The 26,320-nt window shown below is 44.9% G+C and overlaps 1 protein-coding gene across 1 annotated transcript in view; it reads left to right on the forward strand.

Annotated features, from left to right (window-relative positions):
- irak1 (interleukin-1 receptor-associated kinase 1) overlaps positions 1–26,320 on the forward strand; it is a 120,936-nt gene that overhangs the window by 17,786 nt on the left and 76,830 nt on the right. Inside the window, exon 3 of the mRNA XM_073027902.1 lies at positions 25,325–25,498. Within this exon, the coding sequence (XP_072884003.1) occupies positions 25,325–25,498 (174 nt within the window). The remainder of the gene's footprint in view (positions 1–25,324; positions 25,499–26,320) is intronic.

The following is a 26,320-nucleotide window of genomic DNA, read 5'->3' on the forward strand; positions in this document are numbered from 1 at the left end:
TTAAAAAAGAAAAAAGAGTAGTGAGGTAGTGTACATGGGTTCATTGTCCATTCAAGTTTGTATAGTGGTGGGGAAGAAGCTGTTCACGGCTGACATAGAAGCAGAATTAGGCCATTCTGTCCATCGATTTTGTTTGGCTGATTTATTATCCCTCTCAACCCCATTCTCCTGTCTTCTCCCTGTAACCTTTGGTGCCCTGACTAATCAGGAACAATTTGACCTCCACAGCTGTCTGTGACAGTGTATCCCACAGATTCACCACCCCCTGGCTCTGAAAATTCCTCCTCATCTCTGCCCCTTGTACTTTGAAGTTGTGCCCTCTGGTCCTACTCTCTATCAGAAACGTCCTCTCCACTCTATCTAAGCCTTTCAATATTTGATAGGTTTTAATGAGATTTCCCCTCCCTCCCCATTCTTCTTGGCCCAAAGCCCTCAACCACACTTTGACATTAACCCTTTCATTCCTGGGATCCTTCTCGCGAACCTGCTCTGGACCCTCTCCAAAGCCAGTAAGTGCATTCTTTCTTTGAAAAGGGGCCCAAAACTGCTCACAGTACTGCAAGTACAGTCTGACCAATGCCTACGAGCATTTCATGTGCCCAACTCTCCTGCTTTGGAGTGGAACTCAGTGGCCTCAGAATCAGGTTCACTATCACTGACTTGAAGTCTGTCTTTTTGCAGCAGCAGTACAGTACAAAATCATGAAATCACTATAAATTACAAAATAAATAAATCATGCCAAAATGAAGAATAAAAGGTGTAGGAGCCATGCATCTGTTTTCTGTCTGCATTGTTTCCTGTGTTGCCCTTTTAAGATGGTAGCTCGTCATGTTGATGTTGGCATGGCAAAAACGAAGGGAATAAGTTACGTATTCATGCTTTGTTCTGGGCAGTTTAGAGCTGAGGGCCTTCGAGTATCACATCTCTTGTTGACCGCCTAACTTTGCTTGACTACATCTGAAATCGCTCAATTCTACTTTAGGAGATCTAGGCCTCATATGGAGCCAGTAATGGAGAATGTGTGGAGCAGGTTAAGACCTACAAGTATCTGGGAGTACAGTTAGACGAGAAGCTAGACTGGACTGCCAACACAGATGCCTTGTGCAGGAAGGCACAGAGTCGACTGTACTTCCTTAGAAGGTTGGCGTCATTCAATGTCTGTAGTGAGATGCTGAAGATGTTCTATAGGTCAGTTGTGGAGAGCGCCCTCTTCTTTGTGGTGGCGTGTTGGGGAGGAAGCATTAAGAAGAGGGACGCCTCACGTCTTAATAAGCTGGTAAGGAAGGCGGGCTCTGTCGTGGGCAAAGTACTGGAGAGTTTAACATCGGTAGCTGAGCGAAGGGCGCTGAGTAGGCTACGGTCAATTATGGAAAACTCTGAACATCCTCTACATAGCACCATCCAGAGACAGAGAAGCAGTTTCAGCGACAGGTTACTATCGATGCAATGCTCCTCAGACAGGATGAAGAGGTCAATACTCCCCAATGCCATTAGGCTTTACAATTCAACCGCCAGGACTTAAGAACCTTTTAAAAGCTATTATTAATGCTTTTTGAGATAGTGATTTAGATGCATATCATATTTTTTACTGAGTTAAGTATTGTATGTAATTAGTTTTGCTACAACAAGTGTATGGGACATTGGAAAAAAAGTTGAATTTCCCCATGGGGATGAATAAAGTATCTATCTATCTATCTATCTATCTATCTATCACGCTTTCTACTGCTGATCCCTCAATGAGGATTGGTGCGTGTTCTCTCGTCTTCCCCCTTCCTGAAGTCCACAGTTAGTTCCCTGGTCTTCCCAAGCTTTTGTTCTCCTGGCCGTTTTGTTTCATTTGCACTTGCCAACAGACTCACTGGGTAAAGGTCCTCTGCATTCTGAGCCCCATCTAACTTCCACACCGTCCAGGTTCATTTCCCACTGCCGTCTGTAAGGTCTTCCCATGACAGCCTGGGTTTCCTCTGAGTGCTCCAGTTCCCTCCCACGTCCAAAGACCTGCTGGTTAGTAGGTTAATCGGTCAAATGGGTTTCATTAGGCAAAGCGGGCTCGTAACCACACTGTGTCTCTGAGTAATTAAATACAGATGATTGCAGCAGATTAAAGAGGATGACAGCTCAGCTATTTTTTCCCATGGAACTGCTGAGTCACGGTCACAGAGCACTGAAGCACAGAAGCATCTAGTCCACGCAGACCTGTATTCTGCTGAGTCTCATCGACCCACACCAAGATCATCCTTCCCATCTCTGTTATCCAAACTTCTCTTAAATGTCACAATCGAACCCCTGTTCACCACTTCCACACTCTGAGTGAAGTTCCCCCTCATATTTCACCCTTCACCTCTATAACCTCTAGTTGTAGTCTCACCCAATATCAGTGAGACTAGAACTTGAGGTTTACTTGCATTTATTTATTACCCCTCACAATTCTGAATACCTCTATCAAGTCTCCCCCTCAGTCGCCTACGCTCCAGGAAATAAAGTCTTAACCTTTTCCTGTAACTCAGGTCCTCTAGTCCCAGCAACGTCCTTGTGAATTTTCTCTGCACTCTTTCAATCATATTGATATCTTTCCTGTAGGCAGGTGACTGGAATTGCACACAATACTCCAAATTAGGTTTCACCAACATCTTTATAACTTCAGCATAACATCCCATCTCTAGTACAGTCGGCTCTCCTTATCCGCGGATTCAACCAGCTGCGGATTGGGAAAACCTGGAAGTTCTCTCTCCAGCACTCGTTTGAGCATGTACAGACTATTTTTTCTTGTCATTATTCCCTAAACAATACAGTATAACAACTATTTACATAGCATTTACATTGTATTAGGTATTATAAGTAATTTAGAGATGATTTAAAAGTACAGGCAGTCCCCGGGTTATGAATGAGTTCCGTTCCTGACTCTATCTTTAAGTCAGAACAGGTACATCTGCTATTATTTAGCGTCAGTTAGTCAAACGTTTTTCTTAGTATACAGTACATATTTTAACCTTTCTATGCATTTAAAACACTTAAGAAACATACATATTTCAATAATAAAACCACTGCGTTGCTTAGTAATAATTGTAGCTTTCATCGGGGCAGGGCCTTTCACATGCTCCATTAAAATTGTTCCAATCGTTGACTGACTGTAGCCTAACGCTTTTCCAATGACCGATGATGTTTCACATCTTTCCAATCGCTTTATTACTTCTACCTTATTTTCAATCGTGATCGTGATTATTTTCGTGAACAGAAACACCGCGGATTCAGAGCTGCACCGCCCGGTCCTAATGTCCACCGCACGGAGACATGTTAAATAAAGTCCGGGGTTCCGCTGGGTCCTGAAGACCAGTACACTGATTCAGGTTAAATAAGGGACTTGAGCATCCGCGTTTTTTGGTATCTGCAGGGGGGTCTTGGAACCAATCCCCCCACAGACTGTACTTAGTATTTTGATTTATGAAGGCCAATCTGCCATTAGTACCAGTGATCTGTATTCCCTCAGACCTCACACCTGGTCTGTCTTGCCAAGCCGCCTTTGTGTTAAATTCTATCTGCCATTTGTCATTCTATTTTTCCCAGCTGGTCCTGATCACACTGCAAGTTCTGAGTTATCGGGTGTGAGGTGTTTTAGGAGAAACCTGTTTATTCAATGAATGTCTCTTTGTTAAAATTGGTTTGACCTTGGGCTCGATCAGGAATTCCGATGATCCAGATTATACCAGTAGCTCCTTGAAATTTATGAGTCAAGTCAGGATAAAATTTAAAGATCTGAAAAGGATTTTTTTGGAATGATTTATTTTATTTAACACCGAAATATCAGAACATATAGTGAAATGGGTTGTTTGTGCCAAGCGACTGACACAGACCGAGCATTGTGCTGGGTGTAGCCCGCAGGTGTTGCAATGCACCAACATAGTATGGCCACAGTTCACTAACCTTAACCCAGATATCTTTGGAATGTGGGAGGAATCTGGAGCCCCCCCCCCGCCACACCCGAGGAAACTCTCATTGTCTTGGGCAGAATGTACAAACTCCTTACCCCGGCTGCTGGAGCTTAAAGTGCCTTGCAGCCATACTGACCTAAGTTTCCAACCGGGCAGACTGTATTGCTTCGCCCAGTATCAAATTAACACGCTTACCAGTTCCATTGAAGGTTCTTGACCTGGAACGTCAGCTGTCCACCTTGCCCAGACGGACCACGCCCTGGTGTGACAGCTGCTCTGCCCGCGACTGCAAGGAACAGCCGAGAGTTGTGTGACACACCTCAGCACATCACGAAAATCAGCCTCCCCTCCACGGACTCTGCCTACACTGCTCACTGCCTCGGTAAGGCAGCCAGAATAATTAAAGACCCCTCCCACTCCATCGGGCAGGAGATACGAGATCAAGTACGCAGGCTGAAGAGCAGCTTCTACCCTGCTGTTGTAAGACTATTGAATCTAGTGCCTCCAGGACAAGTTCACACTACAATGTAAATTAACCAGTTCTGGATCACCTTTGAAATCTTTTCCTGTATTATGCCAAAAGGAATGAGAGTTGTTGAGAAGGTTACTCCCTGCTACCAACTATGCAAAGGCAGTTAGGCTTGGTCTCTGAGTAGCACAGTTGTACGATGCTGAGGATGTTCTACGAGGCTGTGGTGGCCAGTGCTATCATGTTTGCTGTTGTGTGCTGGGGCAGCAGGCTGAGAGTAGCAGACACCAACAGAATCAACAAACTCATTCGCAAGGCCAGTGATGTTGTGGGGGTGGAACTGGACTCTCTGATGGTGGTGTCTGAAAAGAGGATGCTGTCCAAGTTGCTTGCCATCTTGGACAATGTCTCCAGCCACTCAATAATGTACTGGTTAGGCACAGGATTACATTCAGCCAGAGACTCATTCCACTGAGATGCAACACTGAGCGTCAAAAGAAGTCATTCCTGCCTGTGGCCATCAAACTTTACAACTTCTCCCTCGGAGTGTCAGACACCCTGAGCCAATAGGCTGGTCCTGGACTTATTTCCACTTGGCATAATTTACTTATTATTATTTAATTATTTATGGTTTTATTTTGCTATATTTCTATGCTATTCTTGATTGGTGCGACTGTAACGAAATCCAATTTCCCTCGGGATCAGTAAAGCATGTCTGTCTGTCTGACTCTTGATCTCACAGTCTACCTTGTTATGACGATTGGATTGGGCTGTATAATTGTTATTTTTCTTGTAGTTTAACTGCCTTAAGCTAGACTGAATTTTTGTACACACAATGGTCATTTTATTAGGTACACCTGTAGTCCTGCTCGTTAATGCAAGTATCTAATCAGCCAATCATGTGGCGGCAGCTCAATGCATTAAAGCATACAGACATGGTCAAGAGGTTCAGGAGGTACTGAATGAAGTGGCCACTGAATGTATGTAAGTTTGTCAAGGTTTATAGAGAGGGTTGTAGGTCAGAGACCTATAAGCATATGGTTCCTAAGTGGTATCGCAGGTAGGGTGCTGAAGTATGCATTTGGCATTCTGTCCTTCATCCGTCAGGGCACTGAATGGTCATTTTACTGAGTACACCTACTTATTAATGCAAATATCTAATCAGCCAATCATGTGATGGCAGCTCAATGCACTAAAGCATGCAGTCATAGTCAAGAGGTTCAGTTGTTGTTCAGTACAAACATCATAATGGGGAAGAAATGTGATCTAAGTGACTTTGGAATAATCGTTGGTCCCAGATGGGGTGGTTTGAGTATCTCAGAAACTGCTGGTCTCCTGGGATTTTCAAACAGCGTTCTCTAGAGTTTAAGGGGAACGGTGCGAAAGACAGAAGAAAGATCCAGTGGCCAGCAGTTCTGTGGGTGAAAACACCTTGCTAATGAGAAATCACAGGAGAGTGACAAGACTGGCTCCAGCTGAGAGGAAGGCGTCAGTAACTCAAATAACCACAGCAGTGGTGGGTAGAGGAGCATCTCTGAATGGACAACACGTCAAAGCTTGAAGTGGATGGGCTGCAGCAGCAGAAGATCACAGATGTACACTCAGTGGGCACCTTTTAAGATGCAGGAGGACCCTACAGGATACAGGAGTGGCCACTGCATGATTGTTCAAAGAGTTTTTAGTGTCTGTAGTTGCCTTTGTATTTTTCTGGTACCTTCTTGGTTTCAGTGGCGAGTGTCAGATTACTTGAATCTGGCCATTTAATTGGTTAACAGTTAGGAATTTTAATGGAATTTACTGTATCACTGCTCTGGCGTACGAAGTACAGACACCATTGTTCACTCTTCATCTGCTCTTTCCTCTTGCTTCTCCTTTCATCTTGTTTGTTGCAGCTCTTAATAAACTGATCATATGCAACAAGTTTTGTGCCTCATTCGTGGAGTCTTTGGAGCATCGGGGTCTAACGTGACCCTGCACTTTATTGCCTGCATGCACTCATTTTCTCTGTAACGGTAACACTTTATTCTGCCTGCTCTTAGTGCTTTCACTTGCAATGAATCGATCTTCAGTTAAACTTTGTAACAGCATCTCAGTGCATGTGATTATAGGAGGAATGGAGACTGGCTCGCCCCAATCAGCATCAATGGGACTGTCATCGAGAGGGCGAGTAGCTTCAAGTTCCTCGGTATACACACCACCGAAGATCTCACCTGGACTGTACACAACAGCGTCTCTTCCACCTCAGGTGACCGAAGCAGTTCGGCATGAGCCCCCAAATCCTCAACACCATTGAGAGCATCCTGACTGGCTGTATCACCACCTGGTATGGGAACTGCACCAACCTTGACCACTGGATATTGCAGAGAGTGATACAGACTGCCCAGTGCATCTGTGGACTTGAACTTCCCTCCATTGAGAACATTTACATCAGCAGGTGTGTAAAGAAGGCCTGGAAGGTCATCGGGGACACCAGCCACCTCAACCATAAACCGTTTCAGCTGCATCTGTCTGGCAAATAGTACCACAGCGTTAAAGCCAGGACCAACAGGCTATGGGACAGCTTCTTTCTACAAGCCATTAGATTTATAAATTCACATGTCTGTACACTGCAATGGAGTTATAACGTAAAGATTTTTACTCCCTCGCATGGATATAAGATTGAAGTAAATGCAAATTCAATAACAAACCAATTTGCCCTCCCCTGAAGATGCCTGACCTGCTGAGTTCCTCCAGCATTCTGTGAGTTGCTCTGGATTTCCAGCACCTCTTGTGCCTGCATCTTGATTGGGACCAGAATCCCAAGCCCCATGCTGAGCATTGCACCTACCAGTAAACGAGGATTGCATTTATTGGCCAGCCGCATCGTCCAAGTCGGCGGGAGCAGGGAGCTTACAAACGGCTATCTTCCCTTGTGCTCCAGTAAAGCTACGTTAGCCACACCGCTATCTTCTTGGATCGTGTTGACCATAGTCCTGGGAGGGCGCCCAGGGTTCATCCCCCCGTGCTTGGGCTCCCATGTGATGACTAGGCTGGCAGGTAGCTCAGGGTGGCGTAGACGGTGCCCCGCTAGTTTCAGTCTTCTCGCCTCGATTTTAGTAGTGAGCATCGGTAGGTTGTCCCAGAGCTCGACGTTCGTCAGGTGCTGTTGCCAACTCACGTCAAGAGCCATCCGGAGCATTCGTGTTTAGCAACCATCTAGTGACTTTCTCATGGCCTTGGTGAGTGTCCACGTCTCGCATCCGTACGTGAGAATGGACTCTATGACTGCTATGAAGATCCTCTTTTTGAGCCCTCTGGTCAAGTTCGACCTCCGGATTTCCTTCATGTCGTCCATAGCCCTCCACGCCAGCACCTTCCGTATCTTTATGTCCTTCTCCAAACTCGTCATTCTTGACCCGAGGTGCTTGAAGTCTAAGACTTTCTTAATGGTATCATTCTTTACGGTCTTGAGAGTACCTTCATTGCAGTTGAACGGCATGTACTCTGTCTTTTTAGCGTTTCAGTGGAGTTCAACGTTATTGCACTCAATTTCCACTTCCTGCGTTTCCTCCATCTGGTCAGAGAGCAGGACTATGTCATCTGCAAAATCGAGATCTGTGAGCGTAACTGGTCTGACCCTTTTGATTCATCCTGGTTTTATGGTAAAACCAAGCTTGTCATGATCTTTGGTAGCTTGACGTAGAGCGTAATCAAGGATGATTATAAAGTTGTAGGGTGCTAGAGTGTCTCCTGGCTAGGACACTGCTGTTTCTCTGTCTGTTGATACAACTTTCGCCATGGTCTCGGTATAGCTGGACTCTGTTACTCTCAGTAGATGGTCTGGCACTCTGTAAGCTTTCAGGATCTTCAGCATTTTACCTCTGTGAATGGAGTAAAAAGCTTTGTGAAAATCGATGAAAGCAAGCACAGCTGGTAGGCTGTTCTCCTTGACTTCCTCAATGATTCTACGGAGAGGAAGTATTTGCATTACTGTTGTGCACTTCTGCCGAAAACCGTTCTGATTGAATCTTAGCTCAGGGTCAATGGCGGTGCGAATCCTGTTCAAGATCATCTGATTGTATAGCTTTGCTAAGATGCAGGTCAAGCTGATACTGTGGTAGTTATCTGGCTTCGTGAGGGATCCAGACTTGGGAACAGGGATAATGTTTGAGAGTGGCCATTGTTCTGGTTTGTTGCCTTTCATCAGTGCTGTATTGCATATGTCCAGCAAGATGTCGTCCAGGTTGCAGTTCTTCAGGACACCTGGCGGTATCCCATCTGGTCCAGCGCTCCTGCCCTGTTTGAGAGCATATTTGGCTTTCTTCAGTTCCTCAATGGTGAATGGGCCATCATCGATGTCGATTTGCGTTAGTATCGTGGGTATGTCCTCTTCTTCTTCCGTGAAGGTATTAGGTGATTTCAAAGGTATATTTAGAATTGACCACTCTACATTGTGGCTTGAACACACACCAATTTACAGGTGATAAGCTTAATTCCAAACAAAATATTTGGAATCAAATTGGTTTTTGCACCATAAAATCTCAGAGCAATTCGGCACAATTACAGGTCCCTCGGCCCAACCACTCTATGCCAACTACGATGCCCACCAGTCTAGTCCCAATTCCAATAATCCTGATGAAGGGTCTCAGCCCAAAACGTCAGCTCTTTATTCTTCTCTGTAAATGCTCCCTGTCCTGTCCGGGGTGGGGGGGGGGGGGGGTGTGTGTGTGTGTGTGTGTGAGAGAGAGAGAGAGAGAGAGAGAGAGAGAGAGAGAGAGAGAGAGATTCTGGATTTCCAGCATCTGCAGAATCCCAATTTCCTGGGTTCGGCCCAAATCCCTGCAAGCCCTGCACCTTCGTGTACCTATCCAAGTACCTCTTAAATGATATCATTGTACCTGCCTCAACCTCAATCAGTATTTCCAGTAATTTATCCAGTGTGGTAAAATTCCTGTAATCGTTTTTTTCCCCATTGTACATGCTGAGTCCGGTGACATGATCTTTCCATGACCATTATTGTTCCTGGCAGTTTTTCCTACAGAAGTGGTTTGCCAGTGCCGTCTTCTGGGTAGTGTCTTTACAAGATGTGTGACCGCAGCCATTATCAATACTCTTCTGTGATTGTCTGCCTGCCTGGCATAACCAGGACTTGTGATCTGCACCAGCTGCTCATACGACCATCCACCACCTGCTCCCGTGGCTCCACATGACCTTGATCTGGGGCTAAGCAGGTGCTACACCTTGTCCAAGAGTGACCTACAGGCTAGCGGAGGGAAGAAGAGTCTTGCACCTCCTTTGGTAGAGGCATAACTCCACCCCAATGGGAGTGACATTCGGTAATCCAGAAAATCTGTGAGACGGGCCACCAAAGTCCTGAGGGTGACAGATCATCAGAGTTTTATTGTAAAAGGTTGTCTACCTGGCATCAGTGGTCACATAACCAGGACTTGTGATGTGCACCATCCGTCACCAGGACCATTCCCGTCATGGCACTTAGAGTATTGTGAGCAGCTTTGTGTCTTTTATCAAGAAAGGGTTTGCTGGCATTGGCAAGGGTCCGGAGGAGATTCACGAGTGTGATTCTGGCAATGAAAGGGCAAACATGATACGTGTTTGATGGCTGGACCTATTTAAAGTGGATATTAATAGGTTCTTGATTAGTAAGGGCAAAAGGTTACGGGTAGAAGGCAAAAAAATGGGGTTGGGTGGGACAATAATGGAATGGTGGAGCAGACTCGATGGGCCGAATGGCCTACTTCTGCTGCTGTGTCTTATGGTGGGGTAAATGATTTGCAAAAGATCATCAGTGTCTGTGGCCGAGTAAGTGCATTATCGGCTGGAAGAACAGACAGTGCCTTTATGAGGTGGGAAGGGTGTGTGGTCTGTGAAAAGATTTCACTGACGTGGAACTAATGGGAGGGGTGGGGATGAGTGGTGATTTTTCTTTCCTGAGTTACGTCAGTGCAGGCTGCTTGGTCATTTTCCCCAAAGTGAGCCAGTGCTTTTCCCTCTGGATTGAAGGAGGACGGGAGGTGACTTAATACTTTATTCTCACCAAACAATTGATACTAGAGCGTACAATCATCACAGAGATATTTGATTCTGCGCTTCGCGCTCCCTGAAGTACAAATCAAAGTAAATATAATAAACATTTAAATTATAAATCTTAATTAGAAAATAGAAAAGGGAAAGTAAGGTAGTGCAAGTCAGGTCCGGATATTTGGAAGGTACGGCCCAGATCCGGGTCAGGATCCGTTCAGCAGTCTTATCACAGTTGGAAAGAAGCTGTTCCCAAATCTTTCCGTACGAATCTTCATGCTCCTGAACCTTCTCCCGGAGGGAAGAGGGACAAAAAGTGTGTTGATGGGTGGGTCTTGATAGAGATGTTCAGGAGGATAGAGGCACAGATTGAGTGGACAGCCAGAGACTCCTTCCCAGGGTGGAAATGGCTGATACTGGGAGCACAGTTTTTAAGCGATTGGAATAAAGTATAGGGAGGGATGTCAGAGGTAGGTTTTTTACACTGAGGGTGGTGAGTGTATGGGATTGGGTGCCAGGGAAGGGTGAATGTGGCAGGTACAACGGTATCATTAAAGAAACACTTGGACAGGTACAAGGAGAGGTGAGTCTCGGGAGGCAAGCAATGGAACCAGCTGGATGGGCAGTGTGCTGTCCTGTTCCATGTTCTGGATGAACATGTAGTACTGTGCTCATATATATAGCTAGGGTGCCCAAAACCTTTGCAGAGTACTGTAGAAGATAGGAAAGTACATACAGCCCACAGTGTAATGCCGACCTTATTACCCACTGTACGATCAATCTAACCCTTCTCTCCTACAAAGCGCATACCCTCTATTTGCTTCTTTTATGCATGTGCCTGTTCAAGAGTCTCTCAAACATCCCTGTTGTGTCAGCTCCTGCCATCACCTTGACAGTGCCTTCCAGGTATTTACCATTCTCTGTGTAAATAAAGAAAACCTACCTTTGATATCTCCTCAACTTAGAACAGTAACGATGCAGAATAACGAGTAACAGCTGCTGAAAAAGTACATTGTGAGGACAAGAGTTCATCTTATTGTTCAAGAGTCCGATAAAAGTGGGACAGAAGTTATCCTTAAGCCAGGTGGCACGTGGTTTCAGGCTTCTGTATCTTCTACCTGATGGGAGGGAATGTAGAACACAGTACAGGATCTTCTAAATTACTCCAGTGTCAATCTAACCCTTCCCTCCTATATAGCCCTCCATTTTTCTTTCATCCGTGTAACCCTTATATTAGCCATTTCTGCCTGGGAAAACAGTCTCTGGCTGCCCACTCTATCTATGCCTCTTATAATCTTGTTCATCTCCATAAGTTGCCTCTCATCCACCTTCACTCCAAAAAGAAAAGCCCGAGCTCGCTCAGCATCTTCTCATGAGACGTGGTGGTGCAGAAGGACCGGTGTCCCTATGACAAACAACAGAAAGTCTGCAGATACTGGAAATCTGAGCAACACACACAAAATGCTGGAGGAGCCTACCTGCTGTTACGTCTTTGGACTGTGGGAGGACACCGGAGCACTGGGAGTTCCTCCAGCATTTTGTGTGTGGGGCCTGTATCCCTGCTGCGTTCCTCAATGACTACCCCCCCATCTCTTTCTCCATCCCCACCCTCCCATACAATCAGATGTAAAAACATACGTCTGCTGTGGCCCTCCTCTCCACCCCACCCTCAGTCGCTGACCGAGTGTCACAACGCTCCCTGCTTCTGCTCAGCAGTGTGACCTACCGTGGGTGGGTGTGATGTGGCTCTGCATGGTTGGACTTTGGGAGTGTAACCTTGCATGTGTCGGATCGAGGAGATTTCTCTTTACTGAGTGAATATTACAGTAACTCGAGTGTGTTGTTAATGTGGGCAGGTGCAGCTTGATGTCCACAACTTTTTTATTCTATTAATTCATTAATCTCTTCCAGCCCTTCGAGCTGCACCTCCCTGTAACCCCCAATTTAACCCTCACCTAATCACTGGACAATTCACAATGACCAACTAACCTACCAACTGTTGCGTCTTTAGACTGAGAGAGGAAACTGGAGCACCCGGGGAAAACCCACAGGGCTACAGGGATAATGTACAAACTCCTTACAGGCAGTGGTAGGAATTGAACCTGGGTCCATTGTGCTAACCAATAGCTACCCTCTGAAGTGGGAAAAATTCAGGAGGTGACTGTTCAGTCCATTTTCTATACACTCAATTGCCACTTTAATAGTTACTCCCTGAGTGTCTGTTCGTGGTCTTCTGCTGCTGTAGCCCATCCACTTCAAGATTTGACATGCTGTGTATTCAGAGACGCTCTTCTGCACATCACTGTTGTAACGTGTGGTTATTTGAGTTACTGTTGCCTTCCTGTCAGCTTGAACCAGTCTGGCCATTCTCCTCTGACCTCTCTCACTAACGAGGCGTTTCTGTGCCTGCTTATAACTGGATGTGTTTTGGGTTTTTTTTTGCACCATTTTCTGTAAGCTCTAGAGATTTAAAAATTATTTTAAGTTACAAAAAGAGGTGAGGTGGTGTTCATGGGTTCATTATCTTTTCAGAAATCTGATGGTGGAGGGGAAAGGTTACAATATCGATTGTGGCTCTTCGGTCTCCTCTATCTCCTCCCCGTTGGGAGTAATGAGAAAAGGGCACGGTCGGTGACAATACTCGATGATGCGTGCCACCTTTGTTGAAGCATCCCCTTGCAAAGAGGCCATGCCCTGGGTGATGGGGGTCCTTAATGATGGATGTCCCCTTCTTGAGCCATCCCTTGTCCTTGATGCTGGAAAGGCTAGTCCCTGTGGTGGAGCTGTCTGAGTTTACAACCATGCAGAGGCGCCTCCAGACCAGGCTGGGAGGCAACCCATTCGAATGCTCTCCACGGTACACCTGTAGAGTCCTTGGTGACGTACTTCTCAAACTCCTAATGAAGTATAGCTGCTGCGGTTCCCTCTTCTCGATTGGGTTGATGTGTTGGGTATTGGATAGATCCTCTGAGATGCTAATGCCCAAGAGCTTGAAACTGCTCACCCTTTCCACCATTGACCCCTCAGTGAGGACCGGTGTGTGTTCTCCCAACTTCTCCTTCCCGACTGTTACAGAACAGTAACTGGCCCTTCTGGCCCAATGAGCCCGTGCTGACCAATTAACCTACTGATGTCTACATCTTTGGACTGTGGGAGGAAACTGGAACGCCCAGAGGAAACCTACACAGTCATGGGAAGAATGTAGAAAATCCTTATAGACAGCAGTGAGAATTATGAAATATTATGCTACTGTGCCATCCCCTAAACTTCACAATCAATGCCTTGGTCTTTGCTGACGCTGAATGTCAGGTACTTGTTGCGGCATCACTCAGCCAACTGATCTGTCTTGCCCCCGTATGCTTGCTCGTCACTATCTGATGTCTATCAACAACTCTGGTATCAGCGGTGAATTTATAGTTGACATTTCAGCTGTGTCTAGCCACACACTCAAGGTGCAAAGAAATTATTATCCAAGAATACTACGCTGACATTCACTTTCCTTGTAGTCATTCACGGTAAAACAAAGAAATACGATAAAATCATTGAAAAACAACATCCAAACAACAACTGATAAACAACCAACTGTGCAAATATACATAAAAAACAAATAATAATAAAATATATAAGAACATGGGTTGTAGAGTCGTTGAAAGTGAGTCTGTAGGTTGTGGAATCAGTTCAGAGTTGAGGTGGGTGAAGTTATTTACACTGGTTCAGGAGCCTGATGTTTGAAGGGCAATAATTGTTCCTGAACTTGGTGGTGTGCGACCTGAGGCTCCTGTACCTTGTTCCTGATCGCAGCAGTGAGTAGAGAACATGGATTGGATGGTGGGTGGTGTGGTCCTTGATGATGGATACTGAATTGAATTGAATTGAATTTATTACTTACATCCATCATATACATGAGCAAAAATCTTTACGTTAAATGTGCAATGTGCAATTTATAGTAATTTATGATAAATATTATATACAACAGGATAGTCAATATAACATAGAAATACAATGGTGTCAGCATGAGTTAATTAGTCTGATGGCCTGGTGGAAGAAGCTGTCCCAGAGCCTGTTGGTCCTGGCCTTTATGCTGCGGTACAGTTTCCCGGATGGTAGCAGCTGGAACAGTTTGTGGTTGGGGTGACTCGGGTCCCCAATGATTCTTTGGGCCCTTTTTATACACCTGTCTTTGAAAATGTCCTGAATAGTGGGTAGTTCACATCCAGAGATGCACTGGGCTGTCCACACCACTCTCTGCAGAGTCCTGTGATTGAGGGAAGTACAGTTCCCACACCAGGCAGTGATGCAGCCAGTCAGGATGCTCTCAATTGTGTCCTTGTAGAAAGTTCTTAGGTCCAGCCTCTCAAAGCATTTCTTGGGGCAGTGCTGCTTGTAGATGTGAGTGCTGGGTGTGTGGGGCCTTGCCTGTGACGGACTGGGCTGTATCAGCTACTTTTTGCAGGCTTTTCCGTTCTTGTGCATTGGTGTTTCCTTGCCAGGCTGCAATACAGCCAGTCAGGATATACTTCACTAATCATCTACAAAAGTCTTGAGACATTCCAATACACGTCTTATTCAGGAGCTCATTCTCAGCCCGTCCCCCCTCATAAAACTCCTGTCAACTCCTGTCATTTTGCCTTAGCAATATCTTTCCCACTTCAAAACCCACCAGACCCTCCTCTGGGGGCAAAGGCAGCTCGACCGAGCTAGCTGCCTGGCAAGCGCGCTCGTGGTTCAGCATGCTTTACACACGCTGGCCATCTCTACGCCCCACTCTCCAACACGATGCAGAGTTTCGATTGAAATGGCAGCAGTCCCCACACAGATGCTGCTCGACCCTCTGAATTCCTCCTGCAGCTGGCAAGTCACTTGGGCTTTTGCGTCTCTTCAGTCAGCGGAGGTCAGGAGGGATTGTTCGTTCTATTGTAAAGCTCCCATCCCATTGCAACTCTCAACAGTGCAGTAACATCCTGCAGGGAGGCTTTGCCTGGCTTAGTGCCACCAAGCACAGTTACACAGCACTGAAACATTTTAACTGTCGAACACCCATTTACACCAATCCCCTTTCATTGGAGTCGTGGATATAAAGCAGAGAAAAAGGCCCTTTGGCCCAACTTGCCCATGACAACCAGCTTTTTACCTGATCTAGCCCCTTTTCTTGTGTTGGCCCATATCCCTCTAAACAAGGGCTACCCAGCCTTTTTTATGTCATGGACCAATATCATTAACTGGTGGACCCCCAGTTAGGAAACCCCTGCAAAACATTTCCTAATCATGTACCTGTCAAAATGTCTTAAATATTCTCTTTGGAGAGGAGGAGGATGAGTGGTGACTTGAAAGGGTTGTATAAGATGACAAGAGCCATAGAATGAGTGGACAACTAGAGACTTTTGCCCAGGACAGAAATGGTTAATATGAAGGGTGTAACTTTAAGGTGATTGGAGGAAAGTAGAGGGGGTGGTGAATGTCAGCTGTAAGTTTTTACACAGAGAGTGATGGGTGAATGGAATGACTTGTCAGGGATGGTGGTGAGACAGATACATTAGAGGAAATCACAAACACAGGAAAGTCTGGCTAGAAATCCAAAACACACAAAATGCTGTAGGAACTCAGTAGGTCAGACAGCATCCATGAAAACGAATAGACAGTCGGCAGTTCGGGCTGAGACTCTGCTCTAAGATAGGTACACGGATTATATAACAGTTGAGTGCTATATAGGGAGAAAGGGTGAAATTGATCTTGGATTAATTTAAAAGTTCGGCACAACATCATGGGCTGAAGGGTACGTACTGTGCTCTGTGTACTATTGAAATTGAACTTGTCTCCACCACTTCCTTGGGCAGTTCATTTCACATACCCAGCAGCAGCTGTGTGGAAAATGTTATTTCTTCACAATCATCTTCAATCCTTCCCCTCTCTCCCTCTTACCCTGGCGGAACGACTGTGATCATTCACCTCATCCATGCCCCTCAGGATTCAGAATCAGGTTTATTATCACTGATATATGTCGTAAAGTTTGTTGCTTTGCAGCACCAGTACAGTACAAGAGATAAAAATTGATGTAAGTTACATTAAGAAATGGAAATAAATAGTGTTAAAAGAAGGATAATGAGGCATTGTTCATGGACAGTTCAGAAATCAGATGGCAGAGAGGAAGAAGCTGTTCCTAAAATGTTGAGTGTGTGTCTTTAGCCTCCTGCATCTCCCCTTTGATGGTAGCGATGAGAAGAGATTATGTCTTGGATGATGGGTTCCTTCATGATCGATGCCGCCTTCTCGAGGCATCGCCTTTTGAAGGAGTCCTTGATGCTGGGGAGGCGAATGCCCGTGATGGAGCTGGCTGAGTTTACAACTTTCTGCAGCTTTTTCCAATCCTGTGCCGTGGCTCGTCCATATGCAGCCAGCTCTCCACAGTACATCTGTAGAAATTTGTTCGAGGCTTTGGTGGGCATACCAAATTTCCTCACACCTTTAATGAAATATAGCCACTGTCATGTCATCTTTGGAAAAGCATCAATATGTTTTGGCCCAGGGTAGATGATCTGAGATTTTGACACTAGGAACTTGAAGTGCTCACCCTTTACACCGCTGACACCTCCATGAGGATTGGTGTGTGTTCCATCGTCTTCCCCTTCCGGAAGTCCACAATCATCTGCCAATGAATGGTTTGTTGCTGCAGCACCACACAAGAAGCTGATCTATCTTGCTACATTTCAGGGAGGCAACAGTTATCCAGTCTCTCCTGACAACCCAAGCCCTTTGGTTCTTATAACATCCTCTGTAGCCTTCCCAGTTTAATTTTTCCCGCGTTCACAGCACCCTCTCCAATTCTCCCCTCACTAAGCTCTAAAGGCCAGTTTGCAACTGATAATGGAGCTACGAGCTTATGCTGGGGATGAGGGTGGACACTGGAGCACCTGGGAGTAATCCACATGATCACAGGGAGAGAGTGCAAACTCCACACGTAATGCCGGGGTCCAGATTCGAACCTGGGCCTCAAGAGCAATGAGGCAGTGGCACTACCTGCTGGTGGGAAACGGGCAGTCACCGTCTTGACATGAAACACTGACTGTCCATTTCCCTCTGCAAATGTGTTCAGTTCTGGTCGCCTCATCGTAGGAAGGATGTGGAAACTTTAGAGAGGGCGCAGAGGAGATTTACCAGAAAAAAACTTCCTGGATTAGAGAGCTTATTTTCTGTAGCTAGTTTGAATGAGTTGGTGCTTTTCTCTTTGGAGTGAAGGAGGATGAGAAGTGACTTGATAGAGGCGTACAAGATGATTAGAGGCGTAGATCGAGAGGATAGTTCCCATACACCAGGTTCAGGGACAGTTATTACCCGACAGCCAACAGATTCCTGAATTGGCAAGGATAATTTTGACAAATGTTCTCAATACTATTTTTTATTTGTTTGCACAGTTAGTCTTCATTTGCTTATTGTTTCCTGTTATTTGTCAGGAAATTGTTTATTGTTATTGTTTATGAGGAAAGCGTGAGTGAGCTGGAGCTTTTCTCTTTGGGGTGAAGGAGGATGAGAGGTGACTTGATAGAGGTGTACAAGATGAGAGATGGAGTGAACACAGCACAGTACAGGCACTTTGGCCCACAATGTTGTTTTAACTGGCTCTGTGATCAATCTAACTCTTCCCTCCTACAGAGCTGCCCATTTTTCTATCATTCATGTGCCTATCTAAGAGTTTTCTAAATGTCCCTAAGGTACATATCTGTCTCTACCATCACCCCTGGCAGTGTGTTGCATGCACTCTTTGTGTAAAAATAAATAAATGAATAAGTAAATAAATACATGCATACTTTAAAAAAACCTGTATCTGACATCTCTCTACTCTTTCCTCCTTAAAATCATGCCCCCTCATATTAAAATTCTCTGACTATCCACTCAATCCATGTCTCTTATCATCTTGTACACCTCTATCAAGTCACCTCTCATCCTCCTTATGCCCCAGTTATTGCTTGGGGCAGATTTTGAAGGTGATTGGAGTAATGTGTGAGTTTTTTTACACGGAGGGTGGTGGGTGTGTGGGATGCCCGGCCAGGGTGGTGGTGGAGGCAAATGCATTGGAAACTCTTAGATATAACCATATAACAACTACAGCATGGAAACAGGCCATCTCGGCCCTTCTACTCCGTGCCGAATGCTTACTCTCACCTAATCCCACCGACCTGCACTCAGCCCATAACCCTCCATTCCTTTCCTGTCCATATACCTATCCAATTTTTTTTTAAATGACAATACCGAACCTGCCTCTACCACTTCTACTGGAAGCTCGCTGCACACAGCTACCACTCTCTGAGTGCAGAAGTTCCCCCTTGTGTTTCCCCTAAACTTTTGCCCCTTAACTCTCAACTCATGGCCTCTTGCTTGAATCTCCCCTGCTCTCAATGGAAAAAGCCTATCCACGTCAACTCTATCTATCCCCGTCATAATCTTAAATACCTATATTAAGTCCCCCAACCTTCTACACTCCAAAGAATAAAGACCTAACTTGTTCAAACTTTCTCTGTAACTTAGGTGCTGAAACCCCGGTAACATTCTAGTGAATCTCCTCTGTACTCTCTCTATTTTGTTGACATCTTTCCTATAATTCAGTGACCAGAACTGTACACAATACTTCAAATTTGGCCTCACCAATGCCTTGTACAATTTTAACATTACATCCCAACTCCTATACTCAATGCTCTGATTTATAAAGGCGGCATACCAAAAGCTTTCTTCACCACCCTATCCACATGAGATTCCACCTTCAGGGAACTATGCACCATTATTCCCAGATCACTCTGTTCTACTGCATTCCTCAATGCCCTACTAGATGGGCACATGGATGATAGAAAAATGGAGGCTGATGTGGGAGGGAAGGGTTAGGTTGATCTCAGAGTAGGTTAAACAGCACCATCGGATGAAGGGTCTGTACTGTGCTATATTCTAAATGATTAAAAAGGAATGAGATTGGATTGTTGGTGAGGGAGAGACATACTAGAGTTAAAATACGATGAACTGAACTCCTGGAGAGTGCGATACAACTTGGCAAAGTTCTCATTCCATTTCCCAATGACATCCGTGGTTTGGTTTCATCATTTCACCGAATTAACCCGAGAAATTATTCAAGTCAATAGATTAATACATCTTCCACCTAACCCAGCAAACTGCTTGATGGTGCCAAAGTTCAAAGTGAATTTATTGTCAAAGTATACACATGAGATCAATGTAATGACCAGTGCGCACAAAAATCTTGTGCTGAGCAATTTTTTCCCCCACTGACGATAACATGTGTGCACTGAATAATTGCTTCAATATAAACAATAGAAATAAATCAGTTCTAAAATCTGCAGACAGATCATCGCAAACTCCAGGTGGCCAACACTGTTCGTGTCAGAAACCAGAAAAGGAAATGTGATTGTGTACGATCGTGAAATATACTCAACATGCCACCGAGGTAGAGAGTGACAACCTTTTGTGCGCTTGTAACAAAAAATGTGCTAAGAGGGAACATTGCTTAGAAATTTATTTTCTTGCAGGCATTTACAAGGAAATAAGGAAATACAATCAAATTTATGAAAAGCTGTGCATGAACAAAGACTGACAAACAACCAATGTGCAAAAGAAGACAAATTGTGCAAATAAATAAATAATACCCAGTATGTGAGTTGTCGAGTCCTTGAAAGTAAATCTGTAGGTTGTGGATTCAGTTCAGTGTTGTGGTGATGTCCCCAGTTTAAGCACCGTTCTAAGGCCATCCGTCAGCCTCTGATGCTCCAAGGAATGAAGTCCCAGCTTATCCGGCCTCCCTCCATGACTCAGTCGCTCAAGTCCCAGCAACATCCTCATAAATCTCCTCTGCATTCCCCTCTCAGTTATAGACAAGGTGCAATTTGGACAGCATTGCAGCGTAGAGATTAGCGAAATGCTTTACAGCTCAATGTTGAGGTGAGTGAAGTTACCCACACTAGTTGAGAGGTAATAACTATTCCTGAAGCTGTTAGTGTGGGACTAGAAGGGAGCATGGCCTGGATGGTGGAATCCCTGATGATAGATGCTGGTCTCTTATGGCAGACAGGAGAAACCCATGTACATGTCACGCATAAAGCTGATAAATTTTTGTCCTTTGCTCATTGACCCTCACCACGTAGGTAGATTGGAATCAAGGTAGAAAGCCTACAGTCCAGTGAAAAGCATTGTTTTGCTTGCAATCCTCACAGATCAGTCCAGACAGAAGGACATCAAGGTACAGGTGAAGGTAAGGCAGTGGATCTTGTCATTCTCTGCTTTCAAGCCACCCACCATCCAGGCCATGTTCTCTTCCTGCTTCTGCCATTGTGACGGAGGTACAGGAGCTTTAGGCCGCCAAGGTCCATGAACAGTTATTACCTTTCAACTACCCTTCAGACCCATGAAGCAGTGTGGATAACTTCACTCACCTCAACACTGAACCGATTCTCCGATTCTCAAGGTCTCTACAACTCGTGATCTCAATATTATTTTTTGTTATTGTAATTTTTTTTGTATTTGCATAGTTTGCTGTCTTGCACATTGGTTGTCAGTCTTTGTGTGCAGTTTTTCATTGATTCTATTGTATTTCTTTGTTCTACTGTGAATGCCTGCAAGAAAATAAATCTCAGGGTAGTATATGGTGACATACAGTATATTATTATTATTATTATTTTATTGTCACCAAACAGTTGATACTAGAGCATACAATCATCACAGCGATATTTGATTCTGCGCTTCGCGCTCCCTGGAGTACAAATCAGTAGTAAATATAATAAAAATTTAAAATATAAATCATAAATAAAAAATAGAAAAGGGAAAGTAAGGTAGTGAAAAAAAAAACCCGAGAGACAGGTCCGGATATTTGGAAGGTACGGCCCAGATCCGGGTCAGGATCCGTACAGCAGTCTTATCACGGTTGGAAAGAAGCTGTTCCCAAATCTGGCCGTACGAGTCTTCAAGTATATGTAATTTGATAGTAAATTTACTTGGAACTTTGGACAGAGCGTACTCTGCCTGGTGGGTTTTGATCAGTGGTGTTCCACAGAGAAAGCTGAGAAACTGGACCCCTAACAGTAGTAAGGATGTGATCCACGAGTTACAATGGGAGATAGAAAATGGATGCCGAAAGGTCAAAGTACAGTAGTCATGGGGGATATCAATATTCAGGTAGATTGGGAAAATCAGGTTGGTGCAGGAATTCAAGAGGGGGAATTTCTAGAATCCCTACGAAATGGCTTTTTAGAGCAGCACCTGTTCGAGCCCAGGAGAAAATTAGCTATTCTGGTTTGGGTGTTGTCCAATGAACTGGAATTGATTAGAGAGTTTAAGGTAAAAGAACCCTGAGGGGAAAGTGATTTTAATATGATCGACTTCAAATCTGAGCAGGAGAAGCTAGAGTCAGATGTATCAGCATTTCAGTGGAGTAAAGGGAATTACAGAGGCATGAGAGAGCAGTTATCCAGAATTGTTTGGGAAAGAACGCTGGCAGAGATGATGGCAGAGCAGCAGTGGCTGGAATTTCTGAAAATAATTTGCAAGGCACAGGATATGTACATGCCAAAGGAAGAAGTATACTAAAGGCAAGATGACACAACTATGGCTAACGGCGGAAGTCAGATTCAACATAAAAGCCAAAAAGAGGGTATTTAATAGAGCAAAAATTAGCGGGAAGTTAAAGGATTGAGAAGCTTTTAAAAACCAACAGAAAGCAACTAAAAAAGTTATTAAGCTAAAGATGGAATCTGAAAGAAATCTAGCAAACAGTATTAAAGAGGATACCAAAAGTTTCTTCAGATAAAGTGTAAAAGAGAGGCGAGAGTGGGTATCATTCTGCTGGAAAACAGTGCTGGAGAGGTAGTAATGGGGGACGGGAATGGCAGATGAACTGAATAAGTATTTTACATCAGTCTTCACTGTAGAAGACACTAGAAATTCCAAATATCAGGGGTTATGAGGTGTGTGAAGTTACACTACTAGGGAGTAGATTCTTGGGAAGTAGAAACATCTGAAGGTGGATAAGTCACCTGGACCAGATGGTGTACACCCCAGGGTTCTGAAAGAGGTGGCTGAAGAGATCGTGGAGACATTAGTAATGATCTTTCAAGAATCACTAGATTCTGGAATGGTTCCTGAAGACTGGAAATTTGCAAATGCCACTCCACTCTTCAAGAAGGGAGAGAGGAAGAAGAAAGGAAATTATAGACCAGTTAGTCTGATCTCAGTTGTTGGAAAGATATTAGAATCGATTATTAAAGGTGAGGTCTCAGGGTACTTGGAGACACACGATAAAAAGGACTGTTAGTCAGCATGGTTTCCTCAAGGGAAGATTTTGCCTGATAAATCTATTGGAATTCTTTGAAGAAGGGGATTTGGATGATGTTGTGTACTTGGATTTTCAGAAGGCCTTTGACAAGGTGCCACCATGAAGCTGCTTATCAAGCTACAAGCTCATGGTATTATGGGAAGGATTTTAGCATGGATAAAATAGTGGGTGATTGGAAGCAAGCAGAGTGGGAAAAAGTGAGCCTTTTCTGGTTGGCTGCTGGTGACTAGTGGTGTTCCACAGAGGACTGTGTTGGGACTAAATCATGTTATATATGTTTTTATGTTATATATCAGTGATTTGGATGATAGAATTGATGGCATTGTTGCAAAGTTTGCAGGTGATACGGAGATAAGTAGAGGTACAGGTAGTTTTGAGGAAACAGAGGTTACAGAAGGACTTAGACAGATTAGGAAAATGGACAAAGAAATGCAGATGGAATACAGCGTCAGGAAGTGTGTGGTCATGCACTTTGGTAGAAGAAATTAAAGGGTTGACTATTTTCTAAATGGAAAAATCTGAGGTATAAAAGAATTTGGGAGTTCTTGTGCAGGATTCCCTAAAGGTTAATTTGCAGGTTGAGTCTGTGGTGAGGAAGGCAAATGTGATGTTAGTATTCATTTCAAGAGGACTAGAATATAAAAGCAAGGATGTAACGTTGAGACTTTATAAAGTTATTGGTGAGGCTTCACTTGGAGTGTTGTGAGCAGTGTGGGGGCCTTTATCTTAGAAAGATAAGCTATCTTAGAAAGATGTGCTGAAACTGGAGAGGGTTCAAAGGGGGTTCACAAAAATAATTCTGGGAGTAGGAGACTGTTTGATGTCTCTGGGCCTGTATTCACTAGAATTCAGAAGAATGAGAGTTGACCTCATTGAAACCTATTTAATGGTGAAAGGCCTTGATAGAGTGGATGTGGAGAGGATGTTTTCTATGGCGGGAAAATGCAAGACCAGAGGACACAGCCTCAGAATTGAGGGGCATCCTTTTAGAACGCGATGAGGGGGAATTTCTTTAGCCAGAGAGTAGTGAATCAGTGGAATTCATTGCCACAGGTAGCTGCGGAGGCCAAATCTTAATGTATGTTTAAGGCAGAGGTTGATAGATTCTTGATTAGTCAGGGCATAAAGGGATACAGAGGGGGGTAAGGCAGGAGATTGAGGCTGAGAGGAATGATGGATCAGCCATGATGAAATGACGGAGCAGACCTGATGAGCTAAATGGTCTAATTGTAGCCCTAGGCCCTATGGTCTTGTGGTATTGTATGTAATTTGATAATAACCATACTTGGACCTTGACAAGGTCCTGCTTAGCAGGTTGGTCTGGAAGGTCAGGTCACATGTGATAGAGAGAGAGCTGGTGAGGTCGATTCAGAATTGGCTCAATTATAAGAAGTAGAAGGTGCTGGTTGAAGGTCCATTCTCGGGCTGGAAGTCCATGACCAGTGGGCTTCCCCAGGGCTCAGTGCTGGGACCTGGGTTATTCTTAATTTTTGTAAATGATTTGGATATCACTGGTCCATGGCACAATTAGCAGGTGAGGCCAAGTTATAATTAAAGCAGAGGTTGATGGGTTCTTGATTAGTCCAGGAGACTGGTGGTGGGGAGACCAGGGGGAAGGCAAGACAGAGAAAAAGAGATCTCAACCATCAAAAAAGAGGCATCCATCGTTAAGGACCCCCATCACCCAGGACATGCCCTCTTTTTGTTGCTGTTATCAGGAAGGTGATACAGGAGCCTGAAGATGCACGCTCCGTGATTCAGGAACAGCTGATCAGTGTGTGAACGCATGAACACCTTCTCAATATTTCACTCTCTCTTTGCACTTGGTATTTATTTTTTAATATCTTCTTTTTGCAATTGATATTAATTTCTCTGCATAGTACTGCTGCCACAAGTTTCATAACATAGATCAGCGATAATTCTGAGATTGCTCAGATCAGATTAAACTTCTCGGTAATCAGTGGTGATCGTGCCGAGCTGCACTGTGTTGGGTGTTGCAACAGCCATCATACTGCAGAGAAGCAGTCCCCTTGGCTCACCGTATCAGTGCCAACCATTGTGTCCGTCTATACCAAACGCTGGAGGAACTGAGCAGATCTCTATGGAAAAAAGTGAACAGTCGACATTTTGGGCCGGGGCCCGTCTTTGGGACTGAGAAGGACGGGGAAGATAGGATGGTGGGGGGGGGGAGGAGGAGAAGGAGGTGATAGGTGAAGCTAGGTGGGTGGGAAAGTTCGAGGGCAGGAGAAGAAAGAATATGATGGGAGAGGAGAGTGGGTCGTGGGAGAGAGGGAAGGAGGAGGGAATCCAGGGGAAAGTAATAGGCAGGTGACAAGAAGTTAAAGGTGAAAGGTCAGATTGGGGAATAGAGGAGGAAGGGAGAGGTGGAATTTATTCACCGGAAGGAAAAATTGATATTCATGCCATCCAACCTTAGTCCACAGAAAAAACTCATTTCAATCCACCCCCTCGCTCTTCCCGCTGCTAATCGAGTAAAAGCTGTGCGATATATCGCGACGTGCCTGGCTGGCAGGGTGGTTGCCCGTTCTGTGGCCGTGTTCTACAAAGGCTATTCATTTAATCTTTCAGCTTCCTACATTGTCAGCGACATGACCGACCTGCGGCTTCTGGAGAGCCGGGGGGACCCCGGGCGGACACAGGAAGTCATGTGGTACTGGATAAACCGAAACGGGACCGTGGGCCAGCTGCTGCATCTCCTGACCAGCCTCAACCTGCAGCGACCTCGAGACATCATCCTCTCGTGTGAGTTGCAATCCCGTGTAAATCGGCCGAATTGGTAATTTGTTTGATTATTGTCATGTACTGAGGTACAGGCAAGGGGCACCACGGTGTCAGAGTTCTGAGTTCAATTCCGGCGTCCTCTGTAAGCAAGTGTCCACCCACGTATGTTCCTCCCTGTGTGCGCGTGGGTTTCCTCCCTCAGTCCAAAGACACACTGGTCAGTAGTTTAATTGGTCATTGTAAATTGTCCCATGATTAGGCTAGGGTTAAATTGGTGGGTTGCTGTGAGGTGTGGCTCTGGGGAGCCGGAAGGGTCTAAACCACACTCTATCTCTGAAAACAGATTTGTCTTGTGTACGGTTCACACAGGTCATGACAACAGTGCATTGAGGTAAAACAGTAACAGAAAGCAAAACAAGAGAGAATCTTCAGGTGCTGGAAATCCGAGCAACACAACAAAATGCTGGAGGAACTCAGCAGGCCAGGCAGCATCTATGGAAAAAAAAGTACAGTTGACGTTTTGGGCCGAAACCCTTCGGCAGGACCCTCGTGCTTTTTTCCATAGATGCTGCCTGGCCTTCCGAGTTCCTCCAGCGTTTTGCCTGTGTTGAACAGAATGCAGAATGAAGTGTAACAGTGACAAAAAAGTGCAGTGCAGGTAGACAATAAGGTGCAAGGTCATAACAAGGTTAATTGTGAGGTCAAGAGTCCGTCTTATCGTACAAGAGGTCCATTCAAGAGCTGACAACAGCGGGGTAGAAGCTGTCCTTGAGCCTGACGGGATGTGCTTTCAGGCTTTTGTATCTGCTGCCCGATGGGTGGGTGGAGACGAGAGAATGTCCA

Source organism: Hemitrygon akajei, chromosome 24 (genome assembly GCF_048418815.1).
Source record: "Hemitrygon akajei chromosome 24, sHemAka1.3, whole genome shotgun sequence".
Classification (NCBI taxonomy): Eukaryota; Metazoa; Chordata; class Chondrichthyes; order Myliobatiformes; family Dasyatidae; genus Hemitrygon; species Hemitrygon akajei.